Genomic DNA, 17,777 nt, shown 5'->3' with positions numbered 1-17,777 from the left:
TGGAAAGAATCCCTTCGCCACAGACAGCCGTCATGTGCATTGCTGGCTCGCAAATGAGTTTGGGCTCATTTTGTGACCCATGGGATTGTTTTAAATGGAGCTCCAGAAACAAACAACGGGATTCATGTGTCAGTGATTAATTCAGGAAATGTTCCCAGGGGCTCCAGGAAGTTGAGGGAAGATGGACAGAGAAGGGGGAAGGGCCCAAGAAAAGTCCCCTCTCTAACTATAATGGAAAAAATTAAAATCTTAATTTAAAAATTTTTAAACCAAAAAAAAAAAAAAAAAGGAAAAGCCCTCTCTCAGGCAAAGTCTCCGCCTAGGTCTGATCTGCTGGGGGAGCTCTGGAGGGTGAACCATGCCTCAGGCATGTCCCCCGTTCAAGGCCAAGGTTGCTGGGCTTTCGGGCTCCCCCATCAGCATTTGGTATTCCCTGGTCAGGGCTGCCCTGGAGGAAGGGAAGACTCCCACCTTCTGGCTCTTTCCACCTGTGAGTGAAGTGACTCATAGATCAAGGGCATTTAGGAGCAAAGACACATGGGAGGGTTGGGGAGAGGCGGATGGGGAACCACACAGAGATACAGCAAAAGGATGCACGGTACCTAGGATGGGCTCCGGCAGTGTTTATCCAAGGTGTCATGAAAGATTACAAAGTGCTGGTTTTCTGGGATCAGCCCTTTGGGGAGGATTAACCAGCCCCTAAAGACACTCTTTCTTTGAGAATTACCACCATCGCCTCCACCCCCTTCCCTGCACCCCTGTACCACCCGCCCCCCCCCCCACAGTTCTACCCTCCACAGCTGATTCCTCTGCCTCCAGGACCACAGTCCAGCCAAGGAGATCCTCTCTTCCAAGACTTTGGTCCAGAGACTGAGAGAATCTTGTGCTGTCTGGCCGCTGACCTGCCCAGGGTTTAAGTGGACTTAGAAGTGAGCTGGCCCAGCTTGGACATGGGCCCAGTGAGGCAGAGTAAACCAATCCTCGGAGGGAAAAAAGAGGATGCAACCAGATTAATAGCTCATAAATAGGAAGTGCTGGCACTTTTCACAGAGATGAGCTCATCTGATCTTGACCACAACCTTGTAGAGTCAAAGCCACACTTGTTCTCATCCGCGGTCAGGAAGGCTCAGGTCTCAAGTGGTTAGTAGCCTGTCCAGGGTCACACAGCTTGAAAGGCTGCAGTCAGGACTCGCTCCTCTGGTTTAAGTCCAGAGCCACTGGCTGCCCAAGAGGCCCAGCGGGCCACTGAGCACTCAGACATCCAGATTAGATGACTCTTGAGAGCAAGTGAGGGCCAAGCAGAGTCTGAAGGATTGCTGCCCAGGTTCCTGGGAGCAGCCCTGTCCTCAGACACCCGATTGCAAGATTTGCTGTATCATCTTTTAATGAATACGCTCCCCTTGCTTAACAAAACCAACTCAGATTATGTTTGTAGTGGATTTCTATTGCTTGCAACTAAAAGGCTCACAGGGAGGACACCTGCCCTTGATGCAATGAGAATGAAACTGAAATTTGTCTCCAGTTCTTTCCAACTCCCAAAGTTCCTTTTCTGGTCCTTGTGCCCCTGGATGCACAGGAATTTCACCCAGGTTAGACTCCAGGGGTCAGAACAGGCAATGCCCCTGTCATGTGATTCTGACAGCTGTGTGGTCTATAATATCACTACAGCCTCACTTTGAGAGCAAAAATCCCCTGGGAGAGAAAATCCCCCCCCCCAAAGACACAAGGATTTTCAGGTGGAGGTGGTACAAGGGAGAGACAGGAGGAGCCCCACACTCCAGAAACTTTCAGAGAAATCATGCCGTATGTTATGTTTGAATTATATCCAAGCGGCTTGATTGGTGCTTTCTGCAGATGTAAGAAGAGTCAGCCAAAGTGCTCTCTGTCCAACAGGAGAACCTGAGCAATGTGTACAGTGGAAGAGAAAATGATGCAAGGCTGGTAATTTCATTTGTAGTTTAAGTGAGAAGATTCTTTCCTCTAATAGTCATATTCTATGGCCAAGGGAACAAATACAATTTCCTCTTTCAACCTTGATACAGGATTAAACAAAATTTTATTTGAAACTATTGAATAATAAAGGAAATAGTAAATGATTATGAGAAATAGAATATAGAGAGATTTCAATTTAAGTAAGATCTTCTTTCCTTTTCTCTAGCCACTGTTTACAACACCCCTTAAACATTATATATACATACTGTAATATATAGGTTTTTACAGTGAATATGTAATACTCACTAGAATGTAAATATTTTTCATTTCCTTTTCTTTATCTTTGCTGAGCAAGAATATTTACATTCTTGAAGAACTTATGTCAGCAGTTATTCAACCCTTGATATCAAAGAAAACTGTAGCTTCTATTTCTAAAATTAAGGTTAAAGAAATATGTCTAAAAGTTCTGATCTCCAGAGTTAAACTCACAGAATCAACACCTTAGCAGAAGATACCTTTTAAATGACAGTATGGTTGTAAAACAAAAGAAGAAAGACATGGTTTTATCAATAGTCTTAACCACAGATGGCAAAGCTACAATGATTCCCCCTCTGGTACCATTACCAAGCTTCCTAATCCATCAAAGCAGCCTTGCTTACTGAGCCTGGATGAGGTCCCAGAGTTCTTTTGAATGCAGCATCCAGGAAGCAAGTATTAAGCTGCTGGTGATGGCGCTGTATTTACCATCTTTATCAGTCTGTGTTTCTTTGCAAATTACAAGATCTTCTGGCTAATTTATGCCAAAGGAGAGTTGCGAATGGTTGCTGATAGTTCATAAAGTCACTAAGAGGGGCTGGAGGTACAGAAGTCTAGCCTGAACTGGGAGCTGAAGCCAGCAGGGCTCCGGAAGCACCTGCCTCTGCTATGATCAGGGAGCTTCTGAGTCTACAAGCTGCTCTATTCCTGCTGGTTTTAGTAGAATAAAGGCCACTGAACTGGCCAGAAGGTCCACGCTCCCTATACAAGGCCCACAACATGTTTTGCCCACTTGCTCCTAGGAGATTCACATCAGTCACCAGCCTGGCAGACTCTTAAGTCAAGAGACGAGTCCCCAGGGCAGGTGAGTCTACAGGATGCCGGGAAGTTTCCACCAGCACAGAGCAGGAAGGCACCGGAGGAGGGAAAGGGGTTGAGAGAGACATTCTGTAGCTCTGTTTCACCAGCTCAAGATCAGTCGATGGCATTGGATATAGGAAGGAAGCCCAGGATGATAAGGAAGAACTATAAGGTATAAAAATTGGAATTTGTCAGCATTCATCCAGTGCTATCCCCAAGAGAAGGTGCCCCAATAAGACAGATGTCCAGTCCTCTCTAGAGTAAACTTAGCTTTCCCTGTGTGGGGGGGATAATACCCCCAAAACATTTAGCACGACGTCTGGCATATAATCAGTACTCAATAAGTGCTTATGTCTTTTGTATTTTTAAAGTTTACTTCGCATTTGAATATGTTAACCAGATAATCTACATGTTTCATTTTCTTGGCAGTTTTTCTTCCTCTTTGTACATTAACATACTTCCTTTCTGATTTGCATCCGTCTTTCTGGTCTTTCTGTCGAGATTTGGCTTGGTGTGAGGTAGTTCCCCGAGACCAGCCTTCCCTCGTTGCCCTCTTCTCAGGCTCCAGGCCTCAGCACCACACGTCGGAACAAGATGGCTCCATGGAGGCTGCTCCCCCTTTTCGGAGGCTCCAAGAGGGCAACTTCTGGTGTCTTGAGATAATACCTTCCTCTGTCATTCACAGAGCAACACCCTGTGGTCTCAGTCAACGTCTTCAGTACTTCCTGTCAGCCCAGCTGCGGTGAGGGAGGAAGTGTGAGAACTGTGGACCCCTGACAGGGAGGAGGCAGATCAGCCCGTGGGTGAGGGAGGCCCACAGAGGCCAGAAGGAGCTCACCTCCTTTACTATGACCAGACCAGCTGTGAAGCCCCCCTTTCAGGGCACACTCTGCTCCCCACCTTCCCTCCTTCTTTCACTCCATTCAAAATGTACCTGTCACTTCCTCCCACGGCCTTTGCTCCTGTGAGTCTTTGGCCAGCAATGCCTTTTTCTCGTTCCTCACCACCCCTTGACATCTGGCCCATCTTTCAAGGCATAGCTTGGATGCCTTGAATTTCCACAGAATTGGTTCTCTACATCCAGACTCCGCGTGACTTGCTGCTGCTCCACCACCGTCACTGGATCTGGAAATAGAACTGTTTGTGCCTCTATCTACATTCCCCACTGGATTTTAAGCTCTCCGGGAAAACCCATGAATTATGCATCTTTGTATGCCCAGTGCCTACTATGAATTTTAAATCTGAATATGTTAACCTGGGAAGGCAGAGACCTCCGGGCTCCTTGGATGAGCTCCCTCAAGCAAGCTGGGCAGATCTCATGAGTCCAGGACCCTTGGCAGAAACGTCAGGGAGGGAAGATCCTCTCGCTGTTTCTTTATCTCCCTCAGTCTCTTCCCCCTCCATCCTAAAGACGCATAAAAACACATGTTATTCCAATCAGATAATTATTCCTCTGGAACAAGATGTATGAAACTTTCGAGAATGTCTAGTTTCATAGCACAATTTAAAAACATAGTCCTTGTGATGCTATTTGTTCATACATAAAATGCAATGTTTAAAACGCTGCTGAAAAACACAGATATTTTATGTCAAAGTCATCTTTGTAGTGACTTGTGAATATGGAAAGCGCCCCAAACCATGAATCAGAACAGCTGAGTATTCATATCACCCCAGGAGCTGATTGGCTTTGTGCCTTTGACAAGATATTTATCTGCTGCCTCTGCCGTGAAATGAAAGGGTGGGGCAGTGATATCTGAGGGTCTCTCTAGCTCTAAGGTTCTGGAAGATTCGGACTCTATGGTTTCTTAAGGTGAAAGAAGAGAAACTGCCTTCGGCTCATGGAGTCTTTCACCTCATTCTCTTCTGACAAGGCTGGGAAGGATCCAAACCCAATGGCCTTAAGATCAGAGAAGAGCTGAATTTACTAAAAACTGAATATAATAAGGAACTATTTCTCCTAGAGGAAGCCACCACAAAGGTTCCACAGATCACTGCTCTACCATTTTTCTTCTAAACTGAGACTGCTCCATTGGGCTGGCGGAGTCGGCTGGGGAAACAGACCTTGCCCTTTTTCCCGCTACCCTTGCCCTTTTTCCCGCTATGCCGCATAAAAGCAACTCTGCTCCATTGATGTTGGTCAGTCGCAATTTGCATAACAAATTATTTTCAAACTTAAAATAGCTGGGCCCTTAATCACAGAAGAAAACAAGACTCTTCCCTAAGGCCTCACAAAGATTGTAAATTCAGAGGGCTCCTGGGACAGACGACAAGTCCCTAAATTAAGCAACTCACACCCAGTGACTCTCATAATTATTCCTGTATCTGTTTCTCTGGGCATCGTCTGGGTCTCTACCTTTTGAATCTTAAACTCAATGCATGGGCATTTTCTCTCCTTTGCGCCCAGGTGGTGAGTGCTTCAAACTGGACCCTGGCTGTCATCAGTGTGATGGCTCTTTCTCTCTTCCAATAAATCAATCATCAATTCCATTGGTTTAGCATTTCCATTACCAGTCTCCTCTTCTCCACTGTTGTGGGAGTAGTTAGCTTGGATATAAGGTTAAGGGATGTGGATTTTATCCTAAGAATAAGTACACGATAGAGGGGGTTTGTGTGGTGGTGGTAGATGTTCATACCTGTGTTTTCAGAAGATTACGCTAGCTGTAAAGAGCAAGTGGATTGGGAAGGGGGTGGCAAAAGTGGCATGTGAGGACACCAGTGAGGAGGTTTTCAAGGCGGCTCCATGACAGCTGATGGTCATCTGGGCCAGGGTGGTGACTATGGGGTTAACTAGAGGAAAGATCTGGGGGATAACTAGGACATGGTATCCGTCTAGTCAGCTGTTGGCTTGAATGTGGGCAGGAGGCCTAGGGCACAAGGAGAACCACCTCCTGTCTGGGGAGCAGTAGGTGGAGATGGGAAATGTCGCAGAAAAGCAGTTTGAGAGGAAGAGGAGGAGGGAGAGGTAGTGATGGGCCTTGTCTGACAGGAAGAGGGCAGATAAAACGTAGGCAGTGCCCTCTCCTCAGCTCATCGCCTCTCTTTCATCATCCAACTCAAGATTCTCTGTCTTTATTCCACCAAAAAAACCATCCTCCAAAAGTGTTCTAGATCTAAAAACTCCTGTGAAATCTGATCTCAGCAGCAGTGGAAAGAATACTGTATTGAGGTTTGGGGATGGAGTGGATTAAGACTTGGCTCAGATCTACTAACCTTCTGTGCAAACTCGGATGTGTACCCTAACCTCTCTGAGCTTCGGTTTCACTTTCTCTGAAGTGAGACTTCTAGGTGTGATGTTATCTAAGATAATTCTCTAATACTTGTCACTTCTTTATTATTCAGAAAGTGCCTTTGCCAAGGCTCCATGGGACTTTTTGCAGAAATGGAAAGGTATTGCCAAACTTAAGAAGCACTGAATATGTAGAGTGTAGTTCATAGTTACACTGCAGTATTTTTTTTTTTTTTTGGTCTTTTTGCTATTTCTTTGGGCCGCTCCCGCAGCATATGGAAGTTCCCAGGCTAGGGGTCGAATCGGAGCTGTAGTCACCGGCCTACACCAGAGCCATAGCAACGCAGGATCCGAGCTGTGTCTGCAACCTACACCACAGCTCACGGCAACGCCGGATCATTAACCCACTGAGCAAGGGCAGGGACCGAACCCGCAACCTCATGGTTCCTAGTCGGATTCGTTAACCACTGCGCCACGACGGGAACTCCCAGTATTTTTTAATTACTTAGTTTTAAGAGTTAATATAGGTTGTGATGAAACATAGAGCCAGGCTCTCTAAATTCAAATCTCCTATTAGCCAGTGGCTGCTCTGTGAGCCCAGCAAATTATTGAACTTCTCTGTGCCTTAGTTTCACCATATATGCAAAATGGGTACAGTATTATCATGACAGTGATCCGAATTAATATCTGTAAAGTACTGTATCTATTAGATAATTGCTATTTAGAGTTATTACTCTTTAGTCTTCACTCCTTTATCTGTAAAATGGGATTACTAATAACTATTTATTAGTAGAAATATGGGGGAAATTAAATAAAATTCCATAGCTACATAGCATGCAACACAAAGCCTATTTCTTGGTAAATAATCAGCGCCGGTAGATACACAGTCCAATAGCCACAACTAGGGACTGGCTTTCAATTTTATTCCAGTTTCCAAAGAATAAACTGAACCCTGTATCCTTTTTGAGTGTGTTGGTGACAGAAGAGAAATAAATCAGATGCTATGCTGTCATTTCCTCCTGGTGTTTTATAAGCTTTTATTCTAAAATAATGCCAAGTTTTCCTTAGTGGCTTTCTTTAAAAGGAGCACAATGTGCCTTGGCTTAGCAATTTCCATTCTCTACTGAGTAATTGAAGGTCTGTTTCTCCCCAGGATAGTTTCAAAGTAGAACCAGACATGCTGGTGCTGTTTCTCCAGAATATAACATTTAGCTTCCATTTATTGAAAATGAGTTGAAGGGAAAATGCAGCAAGGATCACATAATTACACTTTTCTCCATATTCTTTTTAACACATTGCTCCTAGCAGAATCTCCGTGTTTCGCCATGAAATTCTGCAACTTATGAAAATTTAATAGCAACCTGAGCCCAGAGAAGAGTGAAAATTGGTATTCTACACTGAACACAAATGAAAATGTTCCTTGGGAGAATAAGACTCCACAGACCATTTATTCCAGGCATTTATGAGTGTGTACTTGATTAAAGAAAAGATAGAACTTGAAGAGTCAGGAAAGGGAACCATATGGCATGAGCCAGGGGTCTGCAGCTCTGCTCATCTGACCGGAAAGAATAAAACATGGTGGCAAATCTTCTGTTTCCGGTCCCCCCCCCCAAGTCTCTCCACGATGGTGAGGCGGAAACTGGCGAGATTCGTATTTAAATTCACAAGAGAAGAGGCAACAGCGAACTTTTCAGCTGCCTCTCATTTTAGACCTAACTCTGCTTTCCGCCCCCTCTGGCCCACTGTTCCCTCTCATCTGCTGTTGTAAATTACTTACATCTGAGAAGCAGTGACTCATGCAGCAGAAGCTGAGGAAATGCGTGGCTTAATGAGGAGGAAAGAAGGTCTGATACCGATGGCAAGAAAATTTTTAAAAGGGTACTTAGTTTTGTATTACATTCTCTACGTTCAAGTTCATTGTGGGCACAGACTTGCAAGTGCCAAATGGCGAAAGAAGGAGACAGAAGGGGCAAGGCCACAGCATCCTAAAAGCCTCCCTGAGTTTCCCCTCATCTCTAATTTGCCTAGCTGGCGGCTACCTGATTTGATTTATGGTCAGTGACATGTAGAGCAGAAATATGTTGCATCAACAGTTATACGAGTCAAGAGCAGACGAGGCTGTTAGAGCAGCCACTCCTAGGCCCCTGAAATACACAGCTTTCTCAGCAGCATGTGTCATTCTAGGGAATTGTGTCCAGTTGCAATAGCCCACAAAATCTTCTCAATGGCTGCCTTCTATAGCATTTGTCATAATCTTGGTATCTACCCTCTCCCTGCCTCAGAAAATGACCCTTGGGTTGCAGGCACCTCAATGAGGTCTCAGGGTCCAGCAGCGATTATCTGGACCAGCAAAGCCCCACATGATCCACAATTGCCAAGTCACTACATTTGGTAGAAAGGCCCAGGTCATGGTCCCTCAGGCTAAGAAAGATAATCCAGAAATAGATTCAGGGAATCCTCCAGAAGCTGGACAAGGCAAGGAACAGATCCTCCCCTAGCGCCTCCAGATTTCTGGGATGCAACCATGTGGATACCTCAATATTAGTCCTGTTAGACCTATTTCAGACTTCAGCCTCCAGAACCCCAAAGTAATAAATTTGGGGTGTCTTATGCCACTGAATATGTTGTAATATAGCAGCAGGACTCTAGATGTAATGTAGCCCAGATCACCTCATTTTGCAGAAAATGAGACTCAGGGAATTCACCAACTTTCATGAAATTGCGTGACTAGTGACCAATAGCCACTGACAACATGGAGCAATTCCAGACGCTGAACACAAAGCCCTTTGCGTGTATTAATTCACTAAATGGTCAGCATGACCCTAAGGCAGTGGCTCTTGTTCTTACCTTGATTTTATAGGTGAATGAACTGAGGCACAGTGATGTTAAAGCCATGAAGCTACTAAGCAAGGTTCTAAGAGTCTGTACCCAGGCACTGCAACTCTGGAACCTTCTCCCTTCAGCATCAGGCATAGTGCTAGTTGGAAGAGGGGCCTGCGCTTCTTGGGACCAATCCCATGCTCTGCCAACCCCTAAAGAGTTATTTGCCCTTTATCTCATTTCATCTTGACCCCCTCATGAGGCCTGCAGGTTATTTCCTTTTTAAGGTGAAGAAAACAAGGCACATGGAGTTTCTGTTGTAGCGCAGTGGAAACGAATCCAACTAGTACCCATGAGGATGTGGGTTTGATCCCTGGCCTTGCTCAGTGGTTTGAGGATTCGGTGTTGCCGTGAGCTGTGATATAGGTTGTCGACGCGGCTCAGATCCCACATTGCTGTTGCTGTGGTGTAGACCAGCAGCTACAGCTCCCATTCGACTCCTAGCCTGGGGAACTTCCATATACCTCGGGTGCAGACCTAAAAAGCAACAACAACAACAACAAAACAAGACGCAGAGATGAAAGCACACCTCTGGTTAGCTGCGATTATGACCTTCCCAACCCTCCCTTTCAGCAGTTTTCCTCCGTCCTTCTGCTCATGGCAGCACAAGGGACCGAAAAGACAGAGGGCAGTTTCTGCCTTCAGTGAGTTTATGGATTATCTTGGGCTAAATTTGGTAACTTGAGTGTCACTCTTTCCAGCTCTGACCTCCTGGCAAGACTATTCCTGAGGCTTTGATCAATAACTGCTGTCTGGAGCAGTCTGACCTCGCACAGTGAAGAGCTTGGAGCAAAGTAAGCAATCGGTACTAGATACAGCCTCCTTCCCAGGTGCAGCTCCTAGGGGTCACATATTGAGGTTGTGTTATTGTAGCCCCCCAACAGTTTATTTCGCTAGACTGTATATTCATTTGGGGTGGCTTGCGGAGCAGCTGATGGGGATCTGGGGAGGCAAACTCAAGCTGCCCCAGCCATTCCTCAGTGCCATCAATTTCCTGTTGCAAAGCACTGTAGGTGGACCCTTGGGAGAGGAAGACACAGTTCCTGCCACCAAGAAGTTTATTCGCTCTCTGGGTGTACACGTTAAAACAAAGTTGCCAGCAAACCAAGGCACTAGCAAATTAGGGCCACCCAGGAATTAGGGGTGCGAGGGCACAATGTGAATTCAGGAAAGCTTTGCAGAAAAATCATATTTTGAAGCATGAATAGAGTGGGTGAGGAGGGAGTGTAACCTTAGGTGGAGAGGAAAGTAAGGGCAGTGGGATGGCTGAGAAAGTTCCAATAAGCATTTTGAAGATGGTAAATTTAGCAGGTTAATAGGTATAAAAGACTCATGCAGGTGCAGAGGCCTTATGCTGGTTACCACTGAACCATTCATTTATTCAACAGATACGTCTTGTTCACCTACCCCATGCCAGGCACTCTACTAGGCACTAGAGACCCGGCAGTGAATAAATCATGCGCCCTGAAATATGACAGCTGTTGCCCTGATTTGGGCTCCAGCCGCCCTGCCCCAGGCTCCTGGCAGCCAGGAATGGATCTTCAATCCCGCCCGCCAAGAGGGATTCCCATTTCAAGCTATTCTTCCTGCAGGCACATACACCTGCCCTCCCCCAGCCTCTGACGTGGGGCAGACACAGGAGCCCGGTGATCGGCTCAGCTCGAATAAATTACCAGCCCATCATCTTCATGCATAAAACATGGCACAGGAGGCCGGGAGAGGCTCGGCCGGGCAGCCCAGCGCAGCAGCTGCCTCCAAGGCCATTCCGGAGTTAAGGGAAGGAAAGGCAAGGCAAGTTACAAGATAAAAGAAGTCGACGGAAGCCTCGGATATAAAAAAGGAGAAGAGGGCTTTAAAAAAAATTTTTTTTATACGTCTGGCCTTGACTTCCTGTCTCTCTACGAGCCCTTTTGTTCCCCCTGCCATGAGCAGGGATTAGACCCTCATTTGGGGACCATGGTGTTACCTTCGCGATTGCACTGGATCAGGAACAGGCCATGGAGGGACAGGATCCGGAGGCGGCAGCTCAACCGTGAGTGTCCCGGAGCTCTGCCTGCTCCTCTCTCCTCTGCTGCCTTCCTTCTGCACGCCTTTCCCCAGCACACACATTTCTGCCGCTCCTGCACACCTGCTCCCAGCTGCCCCTATCTCCTCCTCGTGTCCTGTGCAACATCTTCCAATGGTCTTAATTTTCACCCACTCCTCTCTCTCTTCCTGTTTCCTTTCTCCAGCTCTATCCTAACTAGATGTAACTAAATATGCTTTGTTGCAACTTGCTAGCCAGAGAGGGCCTCTTTTCTTGATTTCTCCACCTGGATGGAAAATACAAACAAATATTTACAATTTTTTAAGGTAAAAATAAAGAAGGGGTTGTGTGGACCAGAACTTTCATTTAGTATACTGCATATGCGGGGGCGGGGGGGGGAAAGCGATGTCTGAATCAAACAGGTGTCGTCAGTGTAATTGGATTAGGGGAGACTCCAGGATCAGTGAGTCAATTTCCTCTAAAGGACCCAATCATATGTTTCTTAAATTATCGAGCTCATACTAAGGTTCTCCTTGAGTTGACAGCAATTCCAACCAAAAGGGAGATTTTATTTCTTTCTTTCTTTTTTATTAAACTATGGTTGATTTACAATATTGTGTTAGTTTCAGGTGTATAACTTCAGAGTCTTCCCTTATGTTATTTTGATAAGATATTGAATATAGTTCCATGTGCTATACAGTAAATGATTGTTGTTTACCTATTTTCTATATAATGGTATATATCTATTAATCCCATACTCCTAATTTATCTCTCTCCCTCCCCTTTCCCCTTTGGTAACCATAAGTTTGTTTTTGAAATCTATGAATCTGTTTCTGTTTTATAAGTTGACTTGTATTATTTTTAAATTCCATATATAAGTGATGCCATATAATATTTGTCTTTCTCTACCTGACCTACTTCTCTTAGTATGATAATCTCTAGGTCCATCCATGTTGCCTCAGATGGCAATGTTTCATTCTTTTTATGGCTGAGCAATATTCCACTGTTTATATGTACCACATTTTCTTTATCCATTCCTCTGTCAATGGACATTTGGGTTGCTTCCATGTCTTGGCTGTTGTAAATACTGCTGCAATGAACATCAGGGTGCATGTATCTTTTCAAAGTATGGTTTTCTCTGGATGTATGCCCAGGAATGGGATTGCTGGATCCTATGGTAACTCTATCCTTAGTTTTCTGAGGAACCTCCATACTGTTCTCCATAGTGGTTGTACCAACTTACATTCCTACCAACAGGGCAGGAGGGTTCCCTTTTCTCCACACTCTCTCCAGCATTTATTATTTGTAGACTTTTTGATGATGGCTGTTCTGACCAGTATGAAGTGAGTCAAAAAGGAGATTTTAGTGTTGAAGTAATCGGAGAAAGAGAAAGCATTTTAAGTATGTATGTGCCAAGACCACTCTCCACCAATAAGTAACTAATTGAGGTATGTTGATGGAAATGTGTATTTAACTCAGATGTCAGCACATTCAAACGTCTAACCCTTAGAGAGGCTAGACTTCTAAGGCAAATGAGTGAAAGGGCTGTTTTCATGGTGGTAAGACATAGCTCACTTTCTTCTTACCTCAATCATGAGAAAAACAATGAAACCACGATAATAAACACAAATTGCTACTAGGCCTCGGTCTGAGGAGGCAATAGGGAGTGGTTAAGACGGTGGAACGTGGGAAAGCACCAGGAGGGCACCCACCATTCAATGCCATCCGATTGTTTGCGTGAGGAAGGAGGGGGTCTATAGGCTGCCAGATTTCTCAATTTCCTATTGTTGTTTTTTTCGTCTCAAAAAAGGCAAAAAAGGAGTTCCCTTTGTGGTTCAGGGGTAACAAACCCAACTAGTATCCATAAGGACGTGGGTTCCATCCCTGGCCTTGCTCCGCAGGTTAAGAATCCAGCATTTCTGTGAGCTGTGGTGTAGGTCACAGATGTAGCTCACATCCTGCATTTCAACCCCTAGTCTGGGAACTTCCATATGCCACAGGTGTGGCTCTAAAAAGAAAAAAGAAAAAAAGGGCAAAAAATTACTGTTTTCTAAGTGAACGCTCTTAAGTTAAAACATTGGAAGGTAATTTTTAAAATTTTAAATATAGCTGATAGTATGCTCTCATGAAATGTGACAGCTCTGGACCACCAAGCCCTGGTTTAAGTGCTGGGTGTTGTTTTTATTAAAGGCACATCACATGGTTTATTTAAGCCTAGTTACATGTTGGTGAGTGTTTTATGTGATAAAAGCCCCTGGTGAAGACAGTTAAATTACAATGAATGAGTGGTTTAGGAACACAAATAAACACAGTCTATCAGCTTAGGAGGGCATGCTAGGCTGGTTGGAGTCCAAATGGCACCCTGTACAAGGAATAACACCCAACACAATCTTCCTTTAATATCACTGAAGAAGCTCTTATTAATTTTTTCAGTTTTTACCTTATTCATTTGCTTCTTTCAGTTGTACCTACCAGTTTTTGTGACACCTCATTTTGTGTCGATATGAAAACAGGTGTGGTCCCCCCAGATTTAGGACAACATTTTTGCCATGTTACTGAGAAAGGATCTGTATTGTTGCTTACTGATGTTAGGGCGGGGGGCAGGGTTGGCCTCTAAAAACAAGAGCTTGGGAGAAAGGCCTGCTTCGTTGCAGAGATTTCACTTAAATTATGAGACTTAACAACTAGGTAATGTGCCATGTTGTCTGTGTAGTTTTATTATGAAGCAATGATGTGGAGTGGTTTTTTTTTTTTTTTTTTTTTTTTAGGGTTGCACACACAGCATATGGAGGTTCCTAGGCTAGGGGTTGAATCAGAGCTGTAGCCGCCGGCCTACACCACAGCGATAGCAACATGGGATCCAAGCCACAGCTCATGGCAATGCCAGATCCTTAACCCACTGAGTGAGACCAGGGATCTAATCCATGTCCTCATGGATGCTAGTCGGGTTCATTAGCCATTGAGTCAAGACGAGAACTCCCAATGATGTGTTAATAAATGTTTAATCTAAGCCTGACGTTCAGCAGGCTAGTCTTGACTTCTTTGGTCAAAGTGTTTGAGGGAGGAGAGGATTCTGTCATTCCTCCAGGATGGTCCAGAGCCTTGCTGTATTAGGGTCAGCATGAGTTAGAATTAGCCTCGGGGTCAAGTGATGTCGTTTGGGTTTGGTTTTTCCAACTCATGGAACCCCTGTGTGTGTTTGAAGACAGAATTAGAGGCCGTGGAAAGGGAGAAAGAGTGAAGACACTGAAGAGGGGAGGAAGGATGGAGAAGCTTCTTATTGCAAACACCAGCCTGCAAGGCTAGTCCTATTGTTTGGCAATTGCTAAGATCTGTCCTTGATAACTTTCCCCATCTTCTTTCTCTGAGGCCTTTCTCACAGGTCAGCAATCCCTCTGACTTGGAGACCCAAACTTTGTTGCCCCTTGGGGTTATCCTGTCATTGAGAAAAATAAGTTATAAATGCTTTTTCCTCAAATATGCAAAGTGGCCTTGAATGGCAATAGGAGGTACACAGGCCACCACTTGCCCCTCCCATGCCCATGCGACATTGCTAATCAATCACAGCTCTCTCTATATCTTTCTTTCCCAAAGAGCCATGCCCAGCCTTAGAATCCTTTCCAGTACAGTGCTACTGTTTGTAATGGTTGGAATTGCCACAGCACTTGAAACTTGGATGTTTTTTCCTGTTGCTTCATAATAAATGATCATAAGCTTATTGTCTTACAACGACATGTATTTATTATCTCACAGTTTCCATGGGTCAGGAGACTGGGCATGAGTTAGCTGGGTCTGGAGGAAGCCGCAGGATGAAGCCTTCTGTGAACCCAATCAAAGGAATGGAAATAAGTTCTTTCTGCCCCCCAAAAGACAACAGTGACAAAGCCGATACACGTTTGAGATGCGGGAACGCTGCAGTCTCAGAGATACCACTGGTCACTTCCTTCCCAGCATGGATGTAATGCTGCTGTTTTGCTCAGCCGTTCTCATGACTCAGGAGTGTGCTTAATAGTGATGGGGCAGGAAGGGGACCTGGAGGCAGTGGGCTGAGTTCTACAGACCCATCCCTGCAGAGCGGTTGGGAGTGCAGGTGTAACTGAAAGGAGGGCTCTCCTAGATGGAGCCTTCTCCGACGCAAGGAGGTAAGAACCCAGTCCTTTATTCCTCACCCTGTGTGGCTTTGGAGAGCATTCCAGTTCATAGAAAGTTCTTGGAGCTTTTTTTCTAAATACCTCTGTGTCTCCAGATCAAACGGGCTGAGGGCTGGTGCCTGGAGGCCCCAGGGAGTCAGAAGGGCTGTGCGCGGATGGAGGGCTGTGCGCGATGCCTTTTCCAGCCTCCTCCATCCACTCAGGACCGCCCACTCTGCAGATGGCCCTGCTGGCCACGGACCCAGCATCAGTTTACAGAGCCGCCCGGTGAACTATCAGCTTTCCACCTGACTCACCTGTTATCTGGCGAGGGTCGCAGGCGTGCTGTCGGGCTGGAACTACTCTCACGTTTCTCTCCAGTGCTCCTCTTCTTTGGGATTTTGCATTGGCAGATTTAACTCTTCAGCCTGCGTACAGACACCCAACCGTCCTAGGCCAGAGCGAAGCCATGTTCTGCCTTTCCCATCTTCCTGCCTTGATATCTTGCCAGCGTTCTGACTTCATCAGAATTGCTCCTTAATGTCAGATTCCTTGTGCTGCAGTTAGAGATTCAGGCTGGACTTCTCTGTTTGTTTTTAACTGAAGTATAATTGATTTACAAAGTTGTATTAGTTTCTGGTGTACAGCAAAGCAATTCAAAGCGATATAAAAAAGACTATTCTTTTTTATAGTCTTGTCCATTATGGTTTATTACAGGATATTGTCCATATTGCCCATTATGGTTTATTACAAAATATGGTTTATTATAGAAGTTCCCTGTGCTATACAGTAGGACCTTTTTATTTATCTATTTTATATGTAATAATTATGTATAACTATTTGTATCTGCTAATCCCAAAGTCCTAATTTATCCCCCCCCCTTTTCCCTTTGGTAACCATGAGTTTGTTTTCCAAGTCTTTGAGTCTGTTTCTGTTTCATAAGTTCATTTGTGTCATACTTTAGGTTCCACATATAGGTGATAACATATGGTATCTGTCTTTCTCTGCCTTACTTCACTTAGTATGATAATCTCTAGGTCCATCCATGTTGCTGCAAATGGCATTATTTCAGTCTTTTTTATGGTTGAATAGTAGTCCATTATATGTATGTATCACATCTCTGTTCATCTATCAGTGGGCATTTGTTGCTTCCATGTCTTGGCTATTGTCAATAATACTGCTGTGAACATTGGGGCGTATATCTCTTCCTAAATTAGAGTTTTCTCTGGATGTATGCCCAGGAGTGGGATTGCTGGATCATATGGCCACTCTACTTTTAGTTTTTTAAGGAACCTCCATACTGTTTTCCATAGTGGCTCTGTTCTGTCTTATACCCGGTGAATTCCTCTCTGGCTTCTGTTTCCTTTAGAGCCATAAGCTTAAAAATTTGGGAATATGTGGGGGGGGGGTGCAATCACCCCAAGTATAAAAAACAAAGACAGAAGCCTTTTAGAACATTTCTGTAATCCCAGGTCACATGTTTTCCTAGGTTGCAGTCTAGCCACCTTCTAAAGTTGCCCATGAACAGCTTCAGCACAGACAGTGGGTAGGCTGGCCTCCCAGAGTCTGGGATTCTTCACAATTCCACATTTTGTTTAGTAGCTGTTCTGCCAATTAGAATTTTGGCTGTATTTTTTCAGGGAGCCTAGTATTCATCCTGGCATAAGAATTATTTATACCTTAAAACCTGGCATTATTTTCTCATCATGCAGAATATTAATTGCTTCCGTAGACGCCTTAGTCTGGTCCTTCTTGCCTGAGTGATTGAGTCTCAGAGCCCAGTGCCAAATGCCCCTTCCAGCTTATACTGTCAAGGAAAAAAGGATGGGAAACCCAAGAAAGGGAAATCCTTTGAATAATTCAAGGGGGTTCTGTTGGTTGAGAAAGTGCCCTCTTTGTATGTACATTAATCTGGACAGATATTTTAGCTGTGTCCAGCCAAGGGTGGACAAAAGAGAGGGTGTGGAGGGAAAGGGGAAGGAGAGGAAGAAGAAACAAGTACAAACACAGCTAACGAAAATTAAAAAGCATGAAGACAGCAGAGGGATTAGAAGACTCAGAGCTTGGGGACAAGTCTTAAAGCCTTTAATCCTCAGATTGGTTGTTGGTGGACAAATCTGAAGTACCCTAAAGTTAATCCCTGGAGCAACAACTTGGACTCTGGTTAGAAGCAGAAAATTACCAAAATTGCAAATTTTCTCAGTAGCATTAGCTAGTGTATTAAGTTGAGGGGAAGGCAGGTCTTAGGGGATAGAAGCCGTCTTGAAATGTGTTAGCCTAAAAACAAGCCTCTAGGCAAGTCCCACTTTTTCCTCTAAAATATCAAGATCCAAAAAATGGTTTAACTGTGTAAGAATATGTGCATATATATGTGTGTATACACACACAAACACACATACATGTATACAACACACACACACACACACACACACATCCCAGGTGTCAAGATTGTGATGACTGTGAGCTT

The 17,777-nt window shown here is 44.7% G+C and overlaps 1 protein-coding gene and 1 long non-coding RNA gene across 6 annotated transcripts in view; one reads left to right on the top strand and one right to left on the bottom strand.

Annotated features, from left to right (window-relative positions):
- Positions 1-2,037: 2,037 nt before the first annotated feature.
- On the bottom strand, positions 2,038-11,267 carry LOC100515492 (uncharacterized). Of its 2 annotated transcripts, XR_014809761.1 has the most exons (4): positions 11,121-11,267; positions 4,304-4,453; positions 3,983-4,173; positions 2,038-3,785 (listed from the first exon to the last, which is right to left on the bottom strand). It is a non-coding gene; the product is annotated as an uncharacterized LOC100515492 (long non-coding RNA). The 2 variants fall into 2 exon arrangements; XR_116026.5 differs by lacking the exon at positions 3,983-4,173.
- RIPOR2 (RHO family interacting cell polarization regulator 2) overlaps positions 10,847-17,777 on the top strand; it is a 228,096-nt gene continuing 221,165 nt past the window's right edge. For all 4 annotated transcript variants that reach the window (XM_005665637.4, XM_013977485.3, XM_084967600.1 and 1 more), the window contains exon 1: positions 10,847-11,186. In XM_005665637.4, the coding sequence (XP_005665694.1) occupies positions 11,111-11,186 (76 nt within the window). In that variant the 5' untranslated portion in view covers positions 10,847-11,110. The remainder of the gene's footprint in view (positions 11,187-17,777) is intronic.

Source organism: Sus scrofa, chromosome 7, assembly GCF_054392235.1.
Source record: "Sus scrofa isolate SSC_HxYL_T2T_F1_AM1 chromosome 7, Sscrofa_HxYL_maternal_Yorkshire_Landrace_v2.0, whole genome shotgun sequence".
In the NCBI taxonomy this organism is placed as follows: domain Eukaryota; kingdom Metazoa; phylum Chordata; class Mammalia; order Artiodactyla; family Suidae; genus Sus; species Sus scrofa.
The sequence above is the reverse complement of the archived record's forward strand: the minus strand, read 5'-3'. Positions and strand labels throughout refer to the sequence as shown.